Here is a 20,756-nt window from a genome sequence, read left to right as displayed (position 1 = left end):
CCACTTTTCTCTGCTGCCTGTCCCGAAGTCCACCTTGGAGGATGGTTACCCGAAGGTCCGAGGCTGAATGTCCTGGACCACTGAAGTGTTCCCCAACTGGGAGGGAACCCTCCTGTCTGTTGATTGTTGTGCGATGCCCATTCATCCGTTGTCGTAGCCTTAGCTGTGTTAGGATTGTGCCCTCCATTATCACCTGATGAAGGAGCATCGCTCCGAAAGCTTCCAATTAAGCCTGTTGGACTATAACCTGGTGTTGTGTAATTTTTAAACTTTGTACACCCCAGTCCAACACCGGCATCTCCAAATCATAATCGGGAGCAGTCTCTCTTTCAGTTCCTCATGCACAGAAGGGTTTCCTCTGGTCAAGTAGCCAGAGGAGACGGATTTGCAATAATTGGCAAAGGAAGGAAAGAAATGGAGGAGGAAATCAGCAAGTTGTGATGGTTTGGGACATTGGGTATGAAAGGCCAGTGCAAGCAGATCCAAATGGGAATTGAGTGAGTATCTGAAGGGATATCATTAACCCAACCACTGGGAACAAGCAGGAGGTTTGAGACAAGGAAGGGGCATTACAGACTCAATGGACTGAATAGTCACAGAGGGAACACTGATTCTATGAAGGATGGTGCTGCAATACTGCGAGTGTCAGCTCGATCCTGCCCGTTCTGTCATAGGCATTGACATTTGAACCCACGAGCTCCTGGCCCCCACACTCGAGCATCTAACCCCTGTCCCAGCACAAACCACGCACTCCCCCTCTTACCGAAACAGCTGGTGAGACTGGAGAAGCTTCACGGCTTCGTAGACCTTGTGGATGTACAGCAGGTAAGTGGCAGCCTTCACATACTGTTCCTGGAAACACAGCTGTTTGGAAAAGGCTTCAACTGTTCGCACCCAAACTGTGTGCCCAGCTGCAAGGAACAAAGGCTGTTGTTTAATACTGAGGAGTTTATATAGTCAGCATCACAGAGAAGCCTCCTCGACACTGCCCCCAGCAAACACTCCCAGCACAGAGTTAGATACTGACTGAAGCTCCCCCTACTCTTAAAACTGTAAGTAAAGCCTCTTCTGCTCTTTTTAAATTAACAGTAAAAATTGAAACCATCAAACACTTCCACGGCAGGTATAGCATGTAGTTAAATACAGAGAAAAGATTCCTCTACACTTTTAAACTGAAAGTGAACCTCCCTCTACTCTTTTAAACTGAATGGTCAGCTCCCTCTACACTGTCTCCATCAAACACTCCCAGGGGCGGCACGGTGGCTCAGTGGTCAGCACTGCTGCCTCACAGCACCAGGGTCCCAGGTTCGATTCCAGCCTCAGACGACTGTCTGTGTGGAGTTTGCACATTCTCCCAGAGTCTGCGTGGGTTTCCTCCGGGTGCTCCAGTTTCCTCCCACAGTCCAAAGATGTGCAGGTGAATTGGCCATGCTAAATTGCCCGTAGTGCAGAGGGAAATGGGTATGGGTGGGTTCCTCTTCGGAGGGTCGGTGTGGACTTATTGGGCCGAAGGGCGTGTTTCCACACTGTAGGGAATCTAATCTAGGACAGTAATAGCATGGATGATGAACTAGTTACAAATAGTTAAAAATGGACCGGAAGTACATAGATATTTCGAAGAGTCATACAGATGTACAGCACAGAAACAGACCCTTCAGGCTAACTCATCCATGCTGACCAGATATCCTAAAATACTCAAGTCCCACTTGCCAGTATTTGGTCCATATCCCTCCAAACCCTTCTTAATCATATACCCATTCAGATGCCTTTTAAATGTTGCAATTGTACCAGCCTCCACCAATTCCTCTGGCAGCTTATTCCATACATGTACCACCCTCTGCATGAACAAGTTGCCCTTCAGGCTCTTTTAAATCTCTCATCTTAAACCTATACCCTCTAGTTCTGGACTCTGCCACCCTTGGATAAAGACTTTTGACTATTCACCCTCTCCACGCCCTCTCTATAAGGTCACCCCTCAGCCTCTGACACTCCAGGGAAAACAGCCCCAGCCTATTCAACCTCTCTCTATAGTTCAAATCTTTTCTGAACCCTTTCAGGTTTCACAACATCTTTCCTCTAGCAAGGTGACCAGAACTGAACAGAGTATTACAGAAGTGATCTAACCAATGTCCTGTACAACCACAACATGACCTCCCAACTCCAATGTTCAATACTTTGACCAACAAAGGCAAATATACCAAACACCTTCTTCACTGTCTTATCTACCTGCGACTCTACTTTCAAGGAGCTATGAACCTGCACTCCAAGGTCTCTTTGTGCAGCAACACTCCCTAGGACCTTACCATTAAGTGTGTAAGTTCTGCCCTGACTTACCTTTCCAAAACGTAGCACCTCATGTTTGCAGTGTTGCAAATAGCAGAGAGGGTGACAGTGTTAACCAAACACCCCATCATCAGGAACATCCTTCCTATGTCTACCCTGTCCAGTCCTGTAAGAATTCTATAGATTTCTATGAGATCTCCCTCATTTTCATCATCTCAGCGAATATAACTAATCCAGCCTCTCTTCATATGTAACTCCCAGGAGTCAGTCTGGTAAACCTTCACTGCACTTGCTGTATAATATGGACATCCTTCCTCAGATAGAGATACCAAAACTGCACACATTGTTCCAGATGTGGTCTCACCAAGGCCCTGTATAATTACATCAAGTGCTGGTGAAGGGAATGAAGGTCAAAGATGACAGTCTCAAAAAGGCCTCTCGGAGAAATGGGCAAGAAAATACAACAAGGGATGGCACGGTGGCTAGCACCGCTGCCTCACAGCACCAGGGACCCAGGTTCGATTCCAGACTCGGGTGACTGTCTGTGTGGAGTTTGCACGTTCTCCCCGTGTCTGTGTGGGTTTCCTCCGAGTGCTCCGGCTTCCTCCCACAGTCCAAAGATGTGCAGTTTAGGTGAATTGGCCATGCTAAATTGCCTAGAGTGTCCAGGGATGTGTAGGTTAGATGCATTTGTCAGGGGTAAATTATAGGGTAATAGGGTAGGGGAGTACATCTGGGTGGGTTACCCTTCGGACGGTCAGTGTGGACTTGTTGGGCCGAAGTTTCCACACTGTAGGGATTCTACGAACCTACCCATGGGCGCCATAGCAACTAAAGTGTCGTTGAGCTCTCCCCTCTCAGTGGCCAACTCCAAAGCTCCTCCGATGTCACCTTTCCACAACATCAGCTGGTAACAGATCTCGGAATGCCCAGCTTCTAGATGATTCTGCCCTGTTAAACAACATGGAGCAAACACACATCATGGTCAAACAAAATATTGAAAGAAAAATGCTGCTTAAGAAACAAAAATCCAATTAAATATTGTCTTTACTCCTTCCCCAAGGTCAGAGAAGGGATTGCAAGGTAGAAGGCCTGGCTGGAATTTTGGTTTTGGTTGCAGGATCTGAGACAGAAAGACCGTCAAATAGAGAGGGAAAAACTTTTGGAAGGGAGGGACTGGACTCCTCCTCCATCTTCCCAACAGAGGGAAAGGTGGCACCCACCCACCCACTGGAGGTACGTTCTCCCCTGCAAATGGTCCCACATACTCTCACAACCCTGCCTGACTAGAGCCAGATCCTGGGCCAAATCAAAGTGCCCTCACACTCCAGCTGCAGATCCAGCTAAAGCCACTGCTAGTCATGGCGCTAGTGAGCAGCCAGAGTTCAGATTGGGCCAATGACTCCCAGGAATGAGGGGAGGAAAGAGGGAAAGAGAGAGAGAGCAAGGCAGGCAAAGAGAGGCAGAGATAAATAGGAACGTACATGGACTGTCACAGTTCATCACCACCTTCTCCTAGGTGGAGGGGAATGGATGATGAATGCTGGCCCAGCCAGCGATGTATATTCGCTCACGGGATATCAGCATCGCTGGCTGGAGCTTCCTCCGCCAACCCTTTTCCCATGCATCCCACACAAAACGTGACCCCTTTCTCCCCAAGATGCCAAGCGACCAACTCCAGTATCAGCTTCTTATCGATCAGGACAGGCTGGTGTGTAGCTGTTCAGGAGTCCTGATGGAAGGATTTGCAGACTTACCTTCCTCCTTGAACATCCTGTACAGAGCTGCCCTGTCCGCATAGAGACCCAGCTGGATTTCAGCTCCCGATCCTGGCCGACTCTGGCTCTCAGACTCTACATCAACAGAAAACACCATTAAAGGGGTCACCTTCAGCAGGTAATCCCATCTCCCGTGGGCTGAGCAATCACTTGACTCACTAATGTCCTTCAAGGAAGGAAACCTGCCATGGGACATAGAAGCAGAAGTAGGCCATTCAGCCCATCAAATTTGCTCTGCTATTCAATAAAATCACAGTTGATCCAATCGTCCTCAACTCCACCTTCCTGCCTTTATCCTATAACCCTGAATTCCCTTACTGCTTAAAAATCCATCTCAGCCTGAAATATACTGAATGACCCAGCCCCCGACAGTCCTCAGCAGTAAAGAATTCCAGCGGTTCACCCACTGCCAGAAAACATTCCTCATCTCGGAATTAAATCGGTGATCTTTAATTCTGAGATTATATCATCTGGCCCTAGACTCTCCCATCAGGGGAAACAATCTTTCTGCATCCACTCTGTCAAGTCCCCTAAGAATCTGCGGTCCGTTCCTGATCTAGCCTACACGTGACTCTGGACCCAAAGCAATGCGGTTGACTCTCAATGGGCCTCTGACCAATTAGAGATGGCTAATCCTTCCCTAGCCAGTGACACCCATAATCCACGATCGAACATATTACAAAATGACATGAAATTTTATTCATGCAGGGAAAATGGGCATCAATCCTAGGGCAGCATTTATTGCCCATCTCTAATTGCCCTCAAGGTGGTTGTAGTGCACTACCTACTTGAACAAAGTGTTCCACGTGAATGCCCAGAGGGAGGGAATTCCAGCATTTACACCCAGTAACAGTGAAAGAACAGTGATATATTTCCAAGGAAGAATGATGAGTTTTTGGAGAACGATATTAAAGGCAGGGGTTCATCACCACCTTTCAAGGAAATTAGAGATAGACCGACCAATCTAGCAAAGGCCACATTCACGGAATGAATAAAAATTACTCCAGGAAGATACCTAAACTCCTGGAAGATACCTAACTCCAGGAAGATACCTAAACTCCTGGAAGATACCTAACTCCAGGAAGATACGTAAACACTGCACACCCACATAACGACCACAACAGCTCCCACAGGAAAGTCTCCACAGACAGGGACCACAGGCTGGGGGCAGATGCAGGAGACAGCTTGGGAAGGGCGACTCAATGGTTAGCACTGCTGCCTCACAGTGCCCGAGACCCAGGTTCAATTCCAGCCTCGGGCGACTGTGTGGGGAGTTTGCACATTCTCCCCGTATCTGTGTGGGTTTCCTCCAGGTGCTCTGGTTTCCTCCCACAGTCCAAAGATGTGCACGTTTGGCCATGCTCAATTGCCCATAGTGTCCAGTGATGTTCTTTGAGGGATTAGCTTTGAGGGATATGGCAATAAGGTGAGGGCTGGAATCATCTTCGGAGGGTCAGTGTGGACTCTATGGGCCGAATGACCTGCTTCCACACTGCAGGGATTCTATGAGTGTTCATAATGATCACATTCCCATTGGTTATCATACAGAGAGCAGTATCACAGTGACGGAACAGACTACCCTCATCAAAGCTGTCCTTTTCCCATGCCCGGAATGTGGGTATCGCTGGCAGAGATTACCATTTGTTGCCTGGCCCTAACTGCGCTTGAATGGTGAGTGCTGAGAGTCTGGAGTCACATTTAGGCCCAGACCCAGTAAGGGCTGCAAATCTCCCTCCTGGTGAACCAGATGGGTCTTTACAAAAACAATCGTCATTGCACCGAGACGGTCTTTATAGACTTATTCACCAGCGAATTGAAATGCCACCAGCTCTCAGGGTGAGTTTTGAACCCACATCCGCCAAATATTAACCTGGGCCTCCTGGCTCTCAGGCCAGTGACATTACCACCCAAGTAATGCAATAGGAAAAACAGACAAGGGCACAGCAGATACAGTATATTGCCTAATCCCTCCCTGACACCAGAGTTCAGGGCACCGTGATGACCACATGCCAAGCTCCTCCTGTTGGAACCGCACTCTAGGCTTGTGCTGCTGGCCAGTGCTCCATCCCCGCACACCCTGGGCCTTCTGTGAGCCACGACGGGGGCAGCAATGGAGTCACTCTGATAGGCCGCACGTGGCCTTTACATGAGATTGGCTCCAGGGAGGAGGGCATTGAGCTATAAACTGAGCTTGTTGGAGCCAAGTGTACAAATCCCCTCTGCCCACCCTTTGAGGTGGCTACTGAAGAACAGTAGGTTCTCCTCCAGTATCTCAGCCAATACGGATCCCTCAACCAACCAATGAGAAAGAAAACAAACCTCTCTGGTCAATATAGCAGCAAGATACTGCGGATGCTGGAATCTGAACTGGAAACAAAAAAAGTGCTGGAGATCACAGTGAGCTAGGCAGCGTCCGTGGAGAGAGGAGAAAGTGAGGACTGCAGATGCTGGAGATCAGAGCTGAAAATGTGTTGCTGGAAAAGCGCAGCAGGTCAGGCAGCATCCAAGGAGCAGGAGAAGCGACGTCTCGGGCATAAGCCCTTCTTCAGGAAGAAGGGCTTATGCCCGAAACGTCGATTCTCCTGCTCCTGGGATGCTGCCTGATCTGCTGCGCTTTTCCAGCAACACATCTGTGGAGAGAGAGCAAACTAACGCTTCCAGACTAGATGACTCTTCATCAGAGCTTGCTCTCTCTTCATGGATGCCGCCTGACCCGCTGTGATCTCCAGCACTTTTTTTGTTTTCAGTTCTCTCTGGTCATTATCCTGTTGTTACTCGTAGCGGCTTGCTTTGAGCAATTTGATCGAGTTTCCAATATTATCAGAGTGGTCACATTTCAGAAAGTACTGAATTGGCTGTGAAAATGGTCTGTAATATCCTGAGGCAGTGAAAGCCCACGCGGGCAGTGGCGTAGTGATACTGTCACAGGACTAGAAATACAGAGGCCCAGGCTAATGATCTGAGGAGAGGGGTTCAAATCCTACCACAGCAGATATGAATTCTGCATCAAAAAATAAAAAGCTAGTCTAATGATGACCATGAAACCACTGTCAATTGTCAACCACTGTTCACGAATATCATTTAGTGCAGGATACTGCAGTCCTTACCTGTCCTGGCCTACATAGGACCCCTAGACCCACAGCAATGTGGTTGATATTAATGAATAAATCCGGGTGAGACAGTGACACCCACATCCCATCAATAAACATAAAACATTGCAAAGGAGTGGTGTAGTGACACTGTCACTGGCCTGGAGTCCAACCTGAAACGTTGACTTCTCCACCTCTGATGCTGCCTGGCTTGCCGTGTTCCTCTCCCTCCTGATGCTGCCTGGCTTGCCATGTTCCTCTCCCTCCTGATGCTCCCTGGCCTGCCATGTTCCTCTCCCTCCTGATGCTCCCTGGCCTGCCGTGTTCCTCTCCCTCCTGATGCTGCCTGGCCTGCCATGTTCCTCTCCCTCCTGATGCTGCCTGGCTTGCCGTGTTCTTCCCACCTGCTGCTTGTTGCCCCAGCCATTCAGAGACTCGGGGTAATGCTTTGGGGTCGTGGGTTCAAATCCCAGCACAGCAACTTGGAAGTTAAATTCAACTGATCAATCTGTAATGGTTCATTTCTGGGGGATACAAGCCTCCAAGGGGCTCAGTGGTTAGCACCGCCGCCTCACAACGCAAGGGAACCAAGTTCAATTCCAGCCTTGGGCGACTGTCTGTGTGGAGTTTGCACATTCTCCCCGTGTCTGCGTGGGTTTCCTCCGGGTGCTCCGGTTTCCTCCCACAGTACAAAGATGTGCAGGTTAGCTGAACTGGCCATGGGAAATGCAGGGTTATGGAGATAGGACATTTTGGAAGGTTGGTGTAGACTCAATGGTCTCTATTCGTGCTGTACGGATTCTATGTTGTGTCTCCGGACGCACACGATTACGGCTGATTCTGAACTGACCCCTGAAACAGTTTATTGGCTCACTCAGTTCAAGGACTGTCAGGGACTCTGGTGGACCCCAGAGGTGTCCATATCCCAGGAGAGAAGAGGAAGAGCTAGAATATAAATGGTACACAGATTCTTGCTGTGCACAACTCACCTTTCGAGTAGAGGATGTTAGCGAGATTCACACAGTCCGAGAGAAGCTCCTCCTTTGATCGGTGATCGTTGATCGTACTGAGTGGGAGAACAGATCGCCCTTTCTTCTTCTTCATAGCCACCTCTACAACAAGAAGCACCAGCCTCAAACACATGCCTGATCATTGTCTCCCACTCGAATTAGCCATCACAGGCCTTGCCTCAGCTCATCTACTGCAGAAACCATCACCCATGCCTGCACTACCCTGGGCCCAGGCTATTCCACCACTCTCCCACTGCCCAATCTCCATCTGCTCAAATTAAAACAAAACAACGCAATGGGCTCTGGGGGAAGTGTGGCACTGACTTAAGAGTCATTTCTTGGATCAGAAAACCAAGGCCTGGTCTCTGTGGCAAGTGGGAAATATCTGCTGCACTGAAAGGTGAGGGGAGGGGGAGGGAGACGGGTAGGGGGAGCCTAATGGAACCCAAGTGGCCCTTCAAAATGGGATTTTTTTTCATGGGGGCGGGGGAGAAGATGGAGAGAGATGTGGAATTGGGGAAGGGGATGGGTAGAAGGAGAGAGGGACAGAGGAACTCGCTATCACTGAGTGAACATTTCAGTAACCCTATGATGGAGAAAGGAATAAATCGGCTGGGTTGATGGGAGTTCGGGATGAGGCAGGCAGAGGCTCGAGCACAGCATGGAACATCTAGGCCGAATGGCCTGCTTTTCTGCTGTAACTAAGTTGTTGTTTTTCTAAGAAACGGGTCTCTGCTCTTTTGCAGAGGTTGCTCATCTCTTTTCAGTGACACTACAGAGGTGAACGGCGTTGTACAGATTCAAGCTCTTTGAATAGAGCTGAAAGATGATTAAGTGTGAAAAATCGGATTGTTTCTTTCGATTGAGTGGCACAGTGGAATTGAGCTTGCTCTGGTGCAGTGACAGGGTGAAATCTGACTGAGATTGGGGCTGACTTAGAGGAGCATAGGGCCGGCTGAGGGAGCTCCACTCTGCCCTGGTCCATCATTTCCCCCTGCCCTCCGGCTCCAGCATCCTGCACGTGGCCAGAAACATCTCAAAGTACAACCTCGGTCAGATGAAGGTTTACCTGCTCGCTCCCTCCTCCTCTCATCCTTCAGCCGGTCTGGCTTCCCCTGGGGAGTTTGGCTCAGATTGGTGTGTAGGCTGTTGGGAAGATCCGTGTTCTCCAATGCTCTGGGCTCATTCAGTGAAACTATTCGGGAAGAGACGTAGAGAAAGGTGAGAGAGAGTAAGCGAGTGAAGGACAGCCTGCACAAATCAACGAGCGCGATCATCATCGACTTGCTGGCTCGTATTCCTGAAGACAGTTAAGAGTCACCACATTACAGTGGATCTAGAGTCATATGTAGGCCAGACCAGGCCAGATGAATTACATATGGTTTTTAATCACAATTGCAAATTTTAAGGTCACCATCACTGTCCCAAAGAGGAGTCATACAAATTTCCTCAAAAAGATTAGCAAGCCTGAGGACTGGGAGCAGTTTAGAATTCAGCAACTGAGGACCAAGACGGTCATTAACAGGATGAAAAAGATATAGAGTATGAGAGTAAAGGTACAAGGAACGTAAAAGTGGATTCAATATCTTCTTCAGCATGTAGAAAGGAAAATTAGCATAGACAAACATAAGCTCCTCACAATCTAAAAATGGGAGCATTGCTAACAGATGATGAAGATATGACAGAGCAATTAAACAACTGCTTATATGAACAAGAACAGGTTAAGGGTGAAAAGTGTAGGATTTAAAAGGGACCAAAGGGGCAACTTTTTCACGCAAATGCTGGTACATGTATGGAATGAGCTGCCAGAGGAGGCTAGTACAATTACAACATTTAAAAGGCATCTGGATGAGTATATGAATAGGAAGGGTTTAGAGGGACATGGGCAAGTGTTGGCAAATGGGACTAGATTAGGTTGGACAAGTTGGACCGAAGGGTCTGTTTCCGTGCTGTACATCTCTATGACTCGAAGAACAAAAAACTTCTCAGGAGTACTAGAAATAGGGTTAGGTTCCCTAATCCTTGTGGGAAGGAGGAACTGAAAGGAATTCGTACTGGAGGGGGAAAAAAAAAAGTGTTGGAAAAATGAATGGGACTGAAAGCAGACAAATGCCAGGGCCTGATCATCTACAACCCAGGATATTAAAAGATAACTGTGGAAATAGCAGATGTATTGGTCATTATCTTCCTAAGTTCTATAGATTCTGGTACAGTCCTGGCAAAATGTCACTCTACCGTTTATAAGAGGAGGAAGAGGGAAAACCGGGAATTACAGACCAGTGAGCCTGACATCAGTAGGTAGAAAATTAAATGTCAAAGTTCAGGAAGGGTGCGACAACAGGACAACTTGAAAATACCAACAGGATTAAATAATGTCAATATGGATTGATTAAAGAGATGGTGTTTGACAAAGCTACTGGAGATTTTTTTGTGAGTATTAAAAATTAGATAGATATGGGGAATCCAGTGAAGGCGGTGTATTTGGAATTTTTAGAAGGCTTTTAATGAAGTCCATGACAGGAGGTCTTTGGTCGAAAGCAAAAGCACATAGGACTGGGGCTAATGTACTGGCATGGACTGAGAATGTGTTAGCAGGCAGGAAACAGAACAGGAATAAATGGGTCATTTTTGTTGTGGAAGGCAGTGATAAGTGGAGTACTGTTGGAATCAGTGCTGGGTTCAAACTATTCATAATAAATAATGATGATATGGATGAGGGAATTAAACGTAATATTTCCAAGTTCACTGAAAACACAGAACTAGACTGCAGTGAGTGTGACATGGAGGATGTAAAGAGATTTCAGGATCATTTAAACAAGTTCCGTCAGGATCATGATAAAGGGCAGAGTGGACACGATGGGCTGAAAGGCCTTCAATCACTCCCATTTTCCGTTTCTATGAGACTAGATTTCAACCAGATTTGATCCAGTGAATTTAAATTCCACCACCAGCAGTCCTGGTGAGATCTGAACCTGTGCCCCCATAGCATCACAGCCTGATATGACCGCCACGCCAACCTCTCCTGCCAAATGCCATCGGGGGACGAGATGTGAAACCAGAGCCTCTAAAACCACACCTCTGACTGTGCAGCATTCCCCCTGCACTGGTGTCAGGGGAGCATCGCCATGGGGTTATAAGGGACAGAGCTCCCGTGAATTCCAGCCAACACAGCAACCAGGGAGAAGTGTGGGAAGAACTGCCTACCCGGGGTTCGAGAAGTCCCATTGGACAACTTTGCCATCTCTGTGTCGTCCCGACAGTCTTCCTCCTCCTCTTCCTCCGCTTGGTCAGCGCTGCTGTTCCTACTGCCTGCCACACTCTGTGTTGAGTTTTCCCGGGTCTCTTCCCCATCCTGCCCCACGCTCCCCTTCTCTGTTCGCTTCCTGGCCTTTTTCGATTTGGGTTTTGCGCAGTTGGGCCTTTTCTTCTCAAACTCGAAGGACTTCTTTCCTGGATTGTTTTTTTTGAGAGGGGGGAGAAAAGAAAGAGACCATTTAAAACGCTCCTTGGTTGCTGACCCTCTGGAACGGGAGCTTCAAAACCTGCCACAACGGAAAAGACAGCTTTGTGACCAGCCGGGTTTGTAACATCGACATCTTACAGCACTGCACAGGAAGAGCAGGAGGCCATTCAGCCCTTCAGAGACTTCCTACCATTCAACCTACGGCTTGTGATGTATCTAAACTTCATTTTCTCTGCTCTTCTCCGAGGGATTTGGTACCATTAGCCAATTCAAAACAAAAATTCAATCTCAGTCTTTAAAGTTCCAACCATCCCTCTGCTGATGTTTCAGGTGGTGGTGGTGGGGGAGAGCACAGAGAAGAGATCAGGGGAAAGGAATTCCAGATTTTTATTCATCTTATTGTGGGAAAGGTAGCTCTGGATATCACTGCCTTATAGCCTGGCTTGAACTGGAAGATTCTGATACCTCCTGGTGAACTGTCCCAGCAGAGGACATCCCTCTGAATAATGTGTTTACACTCACTCAGGCCCTGGGCAACACCAACTGGGCCTCAGTTTATTGCCCGTCCCTAACTGCCCCTTGACAATGTGGTGGTGAGCTGCCTTCTTGAACCGCTGCAGTTCCATGTTGACCCACAATGCCCTTGGGGAGGGAGTTCAGGATTGTGACCCAGTGACACTGAAGGAACAGCAAGAAATTCCCAAATTGGCATGGGGTGGGGAGAGGCCTTTCCAACCTTTCTGTATTTAACCAAACTCCTGCCTGATGGTAGGTGAAATTTATAGTATTTGGAATTTTGGTGATGGAGGGAGGAGCTCATGGTTTAGTCCTGCTGCCAATATGAATGCGTAATCTCTCAATTAACGTCACTAAAACAGGTCTTGCTTTGGGATCTTGCTGTGCACAAAAATCAATCGCCATTCCTCTTACATAGCAATGACAACATCTCAAAAACACTCAAATGGTTGCAGAGTTCTCAGGGATGTCCCGAGGCAGAGATATTTTACAGGAAAGTGGTAAAGGCTAGAACAAAATGTTACAATGACTGTGGGAGAGAGACGATGCAGAACGAGGTGGTCAGTACCTTTAGGTGGTCGGGTATGCTCTTGCTTTGAGACCTCCCACTGCCGTACTGTGAAGTCATCGCCTCCTGTCCACACACAGTCCGAATCAACTGGAGACCACTGGACCCCCAGCAACCTCCCGATGTGTCCCCGATAGTTGCTCAGAGGCTCCTCCTTCAGGACATCCCAGACCTGAAACACAGAAAGCATCGCCATCACTTTCCATAAAAAGTGAACATGTAACCCAGGGAATAAAACACCCTCCCTCCCCCTAAACTGGGCAGCCTTCCTACTGAGCCTGCTCCTCCCACAATCCACAAATAATCCTCACCGCCTTTACAACGCAGACCACATTCATCCAGATCTGGGCTAGGAAGGAGAGAAAGGCTTTGGGTGCAGAAAGGATTTACTCAATCAGTTCCAAGAACGAGGAACTAGAGTTCACAGAATCCCTTCAGTGTAGCAGCATCAATTCCACACCGACCTTCCGAACAGCATTCCACCCAAACCTCTACCCTGTCCCTGTAACCCTTCATTCCCCATGGCTAATCCACTTGGCCTGCACATCCCTGGACACCACGGTGCAATTTCCCATGGCCAGTCCAGCTAATCTGCACATCTTTGGGCTGCGGGAGGAAACCCACGCAGACACGGGGGAGAATGTGCAAACTCCAGACTGACAGTCACCAGAGGGTGGAATCGAGGCTGCAGTGCTAACCACTGAGCCACCGTGCTGCAGTTTTGTGGATCGATTGGAGTAACTGGGGCTGTTTGATCAAGGCAGTCAAAAATCACGAGGGGCTTGCATAGAGAGAGAAACTGCTTCTCTTGGAGCAAGAGTCAAAATCCAGGGGCCTGGGATTCAGCGACTGGCAAAAGACTCCCAGGCCACAATGAGACAATGCACAGTGCAATAGGTGTCACATCTGACTGGGGTAACAGACTAGAAACCAATTCCCACTGTTTCTGGAGTCAACACTAAAGTCAAAGACTTTAAAATAAATGCTCCATATTCTCCAATTACCAGAGTCAGGTGATAAAAAAACATGGCCCAGGTTTCTCCTGACCAAGAATCACTATTTATTAAAGATAGACTCGTGCTACAGGCTAAACTGTCATCATAACACACCACAAATTAAAACTAATTCCCCAAACCCCCCCACACAAACAGAAAAAGGTAGACAGCAGGGTAACCCGCAAAGCAATTCAGTCATCTTTGTTCACAAGATCTGTTGAATTTGTTCTTGCTGATTAGAAGGTTACTTCTCATCTCCCCTTTTCTAAATGCTTGTTTGCAAGAGGCACAGAGTGGCTGGTTCTCTTGTAAAAACATCTCCAGATTAGTCCCCTTTCCTTTCCAGTAATTGCTGCAAAGTGTGGCTTGCTTCCCCAGTGTGCTACCCCAATGAAGCCCAACAGCTGCAGACTTTTGAAGTCACGGAGTCTGACTAGAAGTCACGGAGAACATAGCAAATCACTGAGGCTATGTGAACAGCACCTCCCTACACCCCTCACCTCCACATAAACTGGGAGAGAACAACAAAGGCATGGCAAATCCTCATCTCTGCCAAATGTCACACCCTCAGGACCAGGAGAGTACATTAGCTATTAGCTTAAAGGTCATTTTAAGTACCCAACGAGCTGTTGATGCTGGACCAGACATTAGAGATAGACTAATTTTTGTGAAGCAAAATATTATGGGATTTGGGCCAAAGGCAGATATGTGGAGTTAGGCCACAGATCAGCCATGATCTCACTGAATGGTGGAACAGGCTCATGGGGTTGAATGACCTGCTCCTAAAACTCAATACCCACCACTAGGAGCAGCATCACAAAATAATAAAGCACAGGAGATAACCATTCAGCCCATACCCCTATGTCAGATCTTTGGAAGAACTCTCTCTCTGCAAGGACTAGAAAATAATAGATCATGCTTCAGTTACATCGAGCCCTAGTTAGGTCACACTGGAGCATTTGAGAGCAGTTCTATGTCAACAGCACCTTCCTGTACCCCCCCACGTCCACATAAAGGATTGCAGGGTGTGCAGTGTAGATTCATCAGAATGATGCCTGGATTCTAAGGGTTAAATTATAAGGGAGACATAAGGGGGACATACTATAAACAAGCAAAGGATTGCATTCCCTGCAATTTAGAAGGTTAAACGCAGTTTGATTGAAGCTTTCAAGACACAAAAGGTAACTAATAAGCTGGACAGAGATAGAGAGACATTATTCCTACCGATCAGATAGTCTCGGAGTAGGGAGAAATGGTAAAGAAGTCAGACTCTAATTTCTTAAGAGGCAAAATCAGGAAACGATATCTATACAAAAAGGTTGGTATAGGTTTGGAGCCACCTTTGGCAAAAAGCAATCAATTTTGGGTGAATTGTTAAACTTTACAACTGGTATTGATAGATTTTTGTCAACTAAAGATATGAAGCATCATCAGGGCAAACATTCTCATATTCCAATGTTTTTATCCAGTCCTGTACTTCCCCCTCCCCCCATACCCCATCCAAGGATTATTGGATTCCCTTTGGAACATGCTTCCACCATCTTTTAAGATAATTCTAGATCAGCACTTACTGCACAAAGATTATTCCCATCTTTCTCTCTCGTCAACAGCCACAAACCAGTGTCTTTCTGGTGGCTGGTTCTTCAACTAATGGAAACAGTTTCTTATTTCCTTGATCAGAACTTGTCAGGTTCTGTCATTAAATCTTGGTTTAATCTTCTCTGTTCCACAGGGAAAACCAATCTCTCAGCACAGCCAGGTTCCCTCTGCCCTAGATCCAGCCTGGCATATCCCCACGGTGCCCTATCGAAAACCTTGAAGTGCCAGAGAGCGATCATCTCCAATAAGAAACAATTTAACCTCCACCCCTTGGCATTCAATGGTATCATCATTGAATCACCACTACCAACAATCTTGGGTTACCAATGAGCAGAAACTCAAATGGACTCACCATGTAAAAGCAGTGGCTGCAACAGAAGGTCAGGGGTTAGGAATACTGCGGCGAGTAACTCACCCCCTGACTCCCCAAAGGCTGTCCACCATCCACAGGGCACAAGGCAGGAGTGTGATGGAATACTCCTCACTTGCCTGGCTGGGTGTGGCTCCAACAACACGCAAGAAGCTCAACTTTATTCAGAATAGAGGAGCTTGTGATTATTTGTGGATGTAGTGCCATCCACTTCCACCATCACTAGCAGCAGATGCTCAGTAGCAGCAGTATCTACCATTTACAAGAGGCACTGCAGAAATTCATCTTAGAAATTTTCCAAACCCACAACCATCATCATTTAGAAGGACAAGGGCAGCAGATACAAGGGAACATCACCACCTGCAGGTTCCCCTTCAAGCCACTCACCTTCCCGACTTGGAAATATATCACTGTCCCTTCAGTGTCGCTGGGTCAAAATCTTGGAATTCCCTCCTAATGACAAAGTAGGTCTACCTACAGCACATGGACTGCAGCGGTTCAAGAAGACAGCTCACCCCCACCTTCTCAAGGACAGCTAGGGACAGGCAATAAATGCTGGGCCCAGCCAGCGTTACCCACATCCCACGAGTGAATAAAAAGAGTTCAGAAAGCTGGTGGATCACTCCCATTTCTGCAGGTAATCGAGGGATAGGGGAAAATACTCGAGATGTCAAAGTCTCGGTCGTTTTCTAGTTTAAGACACTATTGAGTGAGGAGCTCACCTGCGCAGTGCCATCATAGCAGGCTGACACCAGCCTTCCATCGTGGTGAGGGCTCCACGCCAGACTCGTGATCTTCGCAGTATGCCCTGGTAATGTCCTGTACGGTTCAGTCACTGTTATTGGAGTGTCCGGAGGGCTCTCTGAGACAAAGAGAAAGGAAATAACTTGCGCTTTTATTCCATTTGACTGCCTTGCTGCCTTACGACAATGCAGGAGCAAGCACTGAGCTGAAGGAGGGAGGCACTCTCACTTTTTGGTTACACTGCACAGACTGGCGGTCCATGAAGCTCACGGACACAGCAGTCACTAATAAACTACCGCACAATGCTGTCAATAGGATACTGTGAGCAGGACAGAGTGAAAGGGAGCGACAGTGCGTGCTAACAGTCTGTCATCTCTCACGCTAACCTGAGTAGCTACTGAACAGATCATTATGGTATAACCTGTGTTCCGTCAACGTGAATTGGTTATAACATGATTGATGAATTGTGGCCGTTGTTTGGATAACACGAACTTTCTGTTAAATGGGTACAGCAATTTTCAATATGCAACCTTCTACAGCGTAAAGATAGCGATTTATTTTATATAGCGATTTCCCACAGCATGATTTTCTATAGCATGGAGTTGCAGAGGAATGGGAGCATTGCGTGACAGCAGAACAACTTGTACACAATGGACCGAGTCTGATCCAAACCTCCCGTCAGCTCAATGGGATTGCAGGATGCGGCTGAAACGGTGAACCATGAGAAACAGAGACTAGTCGTCCAATCCAGCCGCCTGTGGCGCAAGGACTCCCTGCCCAAGAGGGCAAAAGAGGCCATTCAGCCCCCTCAAGCCCATCCCTTCTGCAATCACAGGTGAGGTCAGCCTAGGCCCTGCAGTGTCAGGAGTGAACAGGAATGTGGACAGGAGCATGGGCTGGTTCAACAGCTCCAGATAGCCGGCACACTGGGACAAACTCCAGCAGGGTGTGTTCGGGGACCGGATAATGAGCCACAGTCAAGCAGCAGGCTCGAAGGGCCGAGTGGCCTACTCCTGCTCCTGTTTGCTACGATCCTTTGGGGATGGGGGGGCGGGGTTTATGGTGTGTGAAGAGGGGAGTCTGTCGGTGTACCACAGAGAGTTAGGGGGAGCAGTTACCCAGCACGGTTTTCAGGTTGTGAACGTAGATAATGGCATTGTTGGAGCCGGAGGCGATGAGGGAGCTGAGCTCAGGTTGTGTGCCGTGTGGGTGATGCCAGCGGATAGCATTCACCAGCTTGTGGTGCATCTGAATGGTGCACAGCAACTTCAAGTGAGGAGCCTGGAAGATCTCAATCGACCTAGAGAGAGACAGAAACATCAAATACCATAGCAACAGCATCCACACAACACGCCCCAACTGTGAGGGTGAGACAGGAGGAAAATAAGAACAGCAACAACTTCAAGGATCCAATAAGAACATTTTCCCACCCTCCCCATTACACAGAAACTTTAATCAAGCTACTGGGAGAGAGTTAAGAGACCATGGGACAAATTAGAGTCATAGGGGTTTACAACATATAAAATATATTTAAGAGACAGCTCGCTATAGCACTTGGGGCGAATGCGATCAAAGGTCATGGGGAGAAAGCAGGATTAAGCTATTGGGTTGTACAATCAGCCATGATCCTGATGAATGGCTAAGCAGACTTGAAGGGCCTCCTCCTGCTCCTATCTTCTTTGTTTCTATGTTTGTCCTTGACTGATTTGTGACTTCAGTTTATAATTCAGCCCACCAAGTCTGTCCTGCTCAAATACAACCACCTAACTGCTCAAAACCCATTTCCCAGCACTTGGTCCATAGCCTTGTGTGCTTACGCCTCACAAAAGGACATCTAAACATTTCCTCAATGTGATGAGGGTTTCTGCTTCTGCCCCTTTTACAGGCAGGGATTTCCAGATTCCCACCACCCTCTGGGTGAAAAAAAGTTTTCCTAACATCTCCTCTAAATCGCCCGGCCTTTATCTTCAATCTATGACCGGGCACATTGATCGCTCCACCAAAGGAAAAGGGTCCTTCCTGTCAACCCTATCTTTATGCCTCAATTTTCTCCATCTCAATTATGGCCCCCTCGGTCTCCTCTACTCCAGTGAAAATGACTCCAGCCTGTCCAATCTCTCTTCGTAAACTCTCCAGCCCAAGGAGAATCTTGGGAAATTGGATAGCCTTTTGAAAGGAAGCTGGTAGAACCAAATGGCCTCCTTTCCCATGCGGGATTCTGTCAATCTTACATCTATGGCAAAACAATTAGGTTCCCTTGACACTTCTACCCCAAACACCATTTTCTAAAACTCAGCAATGAATGGCCAATAAATATTTCTTTTGAGAGAGAGCGATTACCATTGACTATATCAACAAAAGAGCAAATCTCAATTCAGTGAGGAATTTGAAAAAAGGTGCAGTCACTCTCAGGAAACTGGCATCACTGGCAAGGCTGGCATTTATTGCTCAGAGCCAACTGAGCAGCTTGCTAAGTCAGTTAACAGCAGCCAAGTATAAACTGAAACCACAAATAGGCCAAGGACAATCACATGATTATTCACTGAAATAAATGAAGGAGGTATTGCAGTCACTGCAAATCTCATTGCCAGTGTCTGCGAACACACAGACCGAATCAAACCAAAGCCCAAAGGTTACTGTGTGCGCAAATGCTGCAGCCATTTTTCAAACATGTGAGACAGTGTACACAAGGTTAGGTGTGAGTTAAGAGTACAACTGTGCACGTTTGGGAGTGAGTGAGTGAGAATGTGAAGTAACTTGAACATAAGGTTAAAAATCGCACACCAGGTTATAGTCCAACAGGTTTAATTGGAAGCACTAGCTTTCGGAGCGCTGCTCCACAACCACCTGATGAAGGAGCGTCGCTCCGAAAGCTAGTGCTTCCAATTAAACCTGTTGGACTATAACCTGGTGTTGTGTGATTTTTTAACTTTGTACACCCCAGTCCAACACCAGCTTCACCACATCATGAACATAAGGTGCCTTTATAACATGTTTATTAGTGAACCAGCTGGACGTAAATGATCCAACATTCTGGTGGTCACATCAGCTGACACCAGCCTTTTCACTTCATTTACCAAATACCTCTTTAATTTAGTTTTGAATATTATTCAAACTCCCAGGTCCACACACATTTGAACTGAATTATCAAGATTATTAATGGAGTAAAATAATATTGACATTTTCTGTTTAGAGATGTTATTATCTGGGAACAAGGATTGGGAATCAGAGGCACCCTCAGGCTCAGAGGCAGGAACACTACCACTACGCCACAAGATGCCTGTAATCCCTATCCCTTAACCTTCCCAACTTGTAATTACAGGTGAAATGTCTGGAACAACATTTCACCCCCCCTGCACCAACGCTCAGCCCCATTCCCCTCACAAGGACTGCAGCAGTTCAAGGGGGCTCACTGTGCTGCCACTTGTATCTAAGTTAATCCAGCCACATGGCAAAACGTGATGTGATAAAGTCTCACCCATCGTCGTTCCCAATAGCCAGGACTTTACCATCAGGTTTCCAGTTCAGTTCACTGCGACCTGGAAGTTTATGCTAATGAGGGATAGGGAGACAATAAACAGAATGTATCAACAAAGTGCATTGACCAATGATCATCAATACTCCCCACTTGCCTGAATGGGTGCAGCTCCAACACTCAAGCAGCTTAACTTCCAGGACAAAGCAGCCCACTTCATTGGCAGCACATACATAAGCATTCCACTCCCTCCACCTCCAGCACTCAGTAGCAGCAGTGTGTACTATCTCCAACTGTAGTAACTCACCAAAATCCTTAGACAACACCTTCCAAACTCACCCATCTAGAAGGACAAGGGCAGCAGGTACATGGGAACACCACCCCCTGCAAGTTCACCTCCAAGCCACCCACCTCCTGAAATGGAAACGTATCACTGTTCCTTTACTCTCACTGGGTCAAAGTCCTGGAATTCCCTCCCTAAGGGCATTGTGGGTCAACATACAGCACATGGTCTGCAGCGATTCAAGAAGGCAGCTCACCCACACCACCTTAATTACAACAATTGGGTGGCAATAAATACAGAAATAAATTTGAATTTAAAAATTCACAGTAGGCTCCTTCCCCTCTCAATGTCTCAATCATTCCATTTTCTGCCTCCTCTCATTCAGCTCACGGATCAGATGTGTCCAACAACACTATTTACAAAAGGAGGAGTTAGGAACATTTGGTCAACTTAGTCCCTCAGGCCTACTCTGCCATTGAGTAAGTTTGTGACCAATCTGTTTTGAATTCACATCCCCAGCTCCCTTGACAACCTCTGACCCCTTTGTCCTCTCCCGCAACAGGGAACTCCAAAGTCACAAATC

The 20,756-nt window shown here is 47.4% G+C and overlaps 1 protein-coding gene across 1 annotated transcript in view; it reads right to left on the bottom strand.

The window, feature by feature from the left end:
• Positions 1-20,756, bottom strand: part of gemin5 (gem (nuclear organelle) associated protein 5) — a 74,164-nt gene that overhangs the window by 13,781 nt on the left and 39,627 nt on the right. Inside the window, exons 12-21 of the mRNA XM_043704210.1 lie at positions 19,894-19,967; positions 17,534-17,715; positions 16,394-16,533; positions 12,708-12,879; positions 11,365-11,610; positions 9,230-9,355; positions 8,140-8,262; positions 4,041-4,136; positions 3,097-3,234; positions 764-911 (exon numbers count right to left, since the gene is read on the bottom strand). Of these exons, the coding sequence (XP_043560145.1) occupies positions 764-911; positions 3,097-3,234; positions 4,041-4,136; positions 8,140-8,262; positions 9,230-9,355; positions 11,365-11,610; positions 12,708-12,879; positions 16,394-16,533; positions 17,534-17,715; positions 19,894-19,967 (1,445 nt within the window). The remainder of the gene's footprint in view (positions 1-763; positions 912-3,096; positions 3,235-4,040; positions 4,137-8,139; positions 8,263-9,229; positions 9,356-11,364; positions 11,611-12,707; positions 12,880-16,393; positions 16,534-17,533; positions 17,716-19,893; positions 19,968-20,756) is intronic.

This window comes from Chiloscyllium plagiosum, chromosome 14 (genome assembly GCF_004010195.1).
Source record: "Chiloscyllium plagiosum isolate BGI_BamShark_2017 chromosome 14, ASM401019v2, whole genome shotgun sequence".
In the NCBI taxonomy this organism is placed as follows: Eukaryota; Metazoa; Chordata; class Chondrichthyes; order Orectolobiformes; family Hemiscylliidae; genus Chiloscyllium; species Chiloscyllium plagiosum.
The sequence above is the reverse complement of the archived record's forward strand: the minus strand, read 5'-3'. Positions and strand labels throughout refer to the sequence as shown.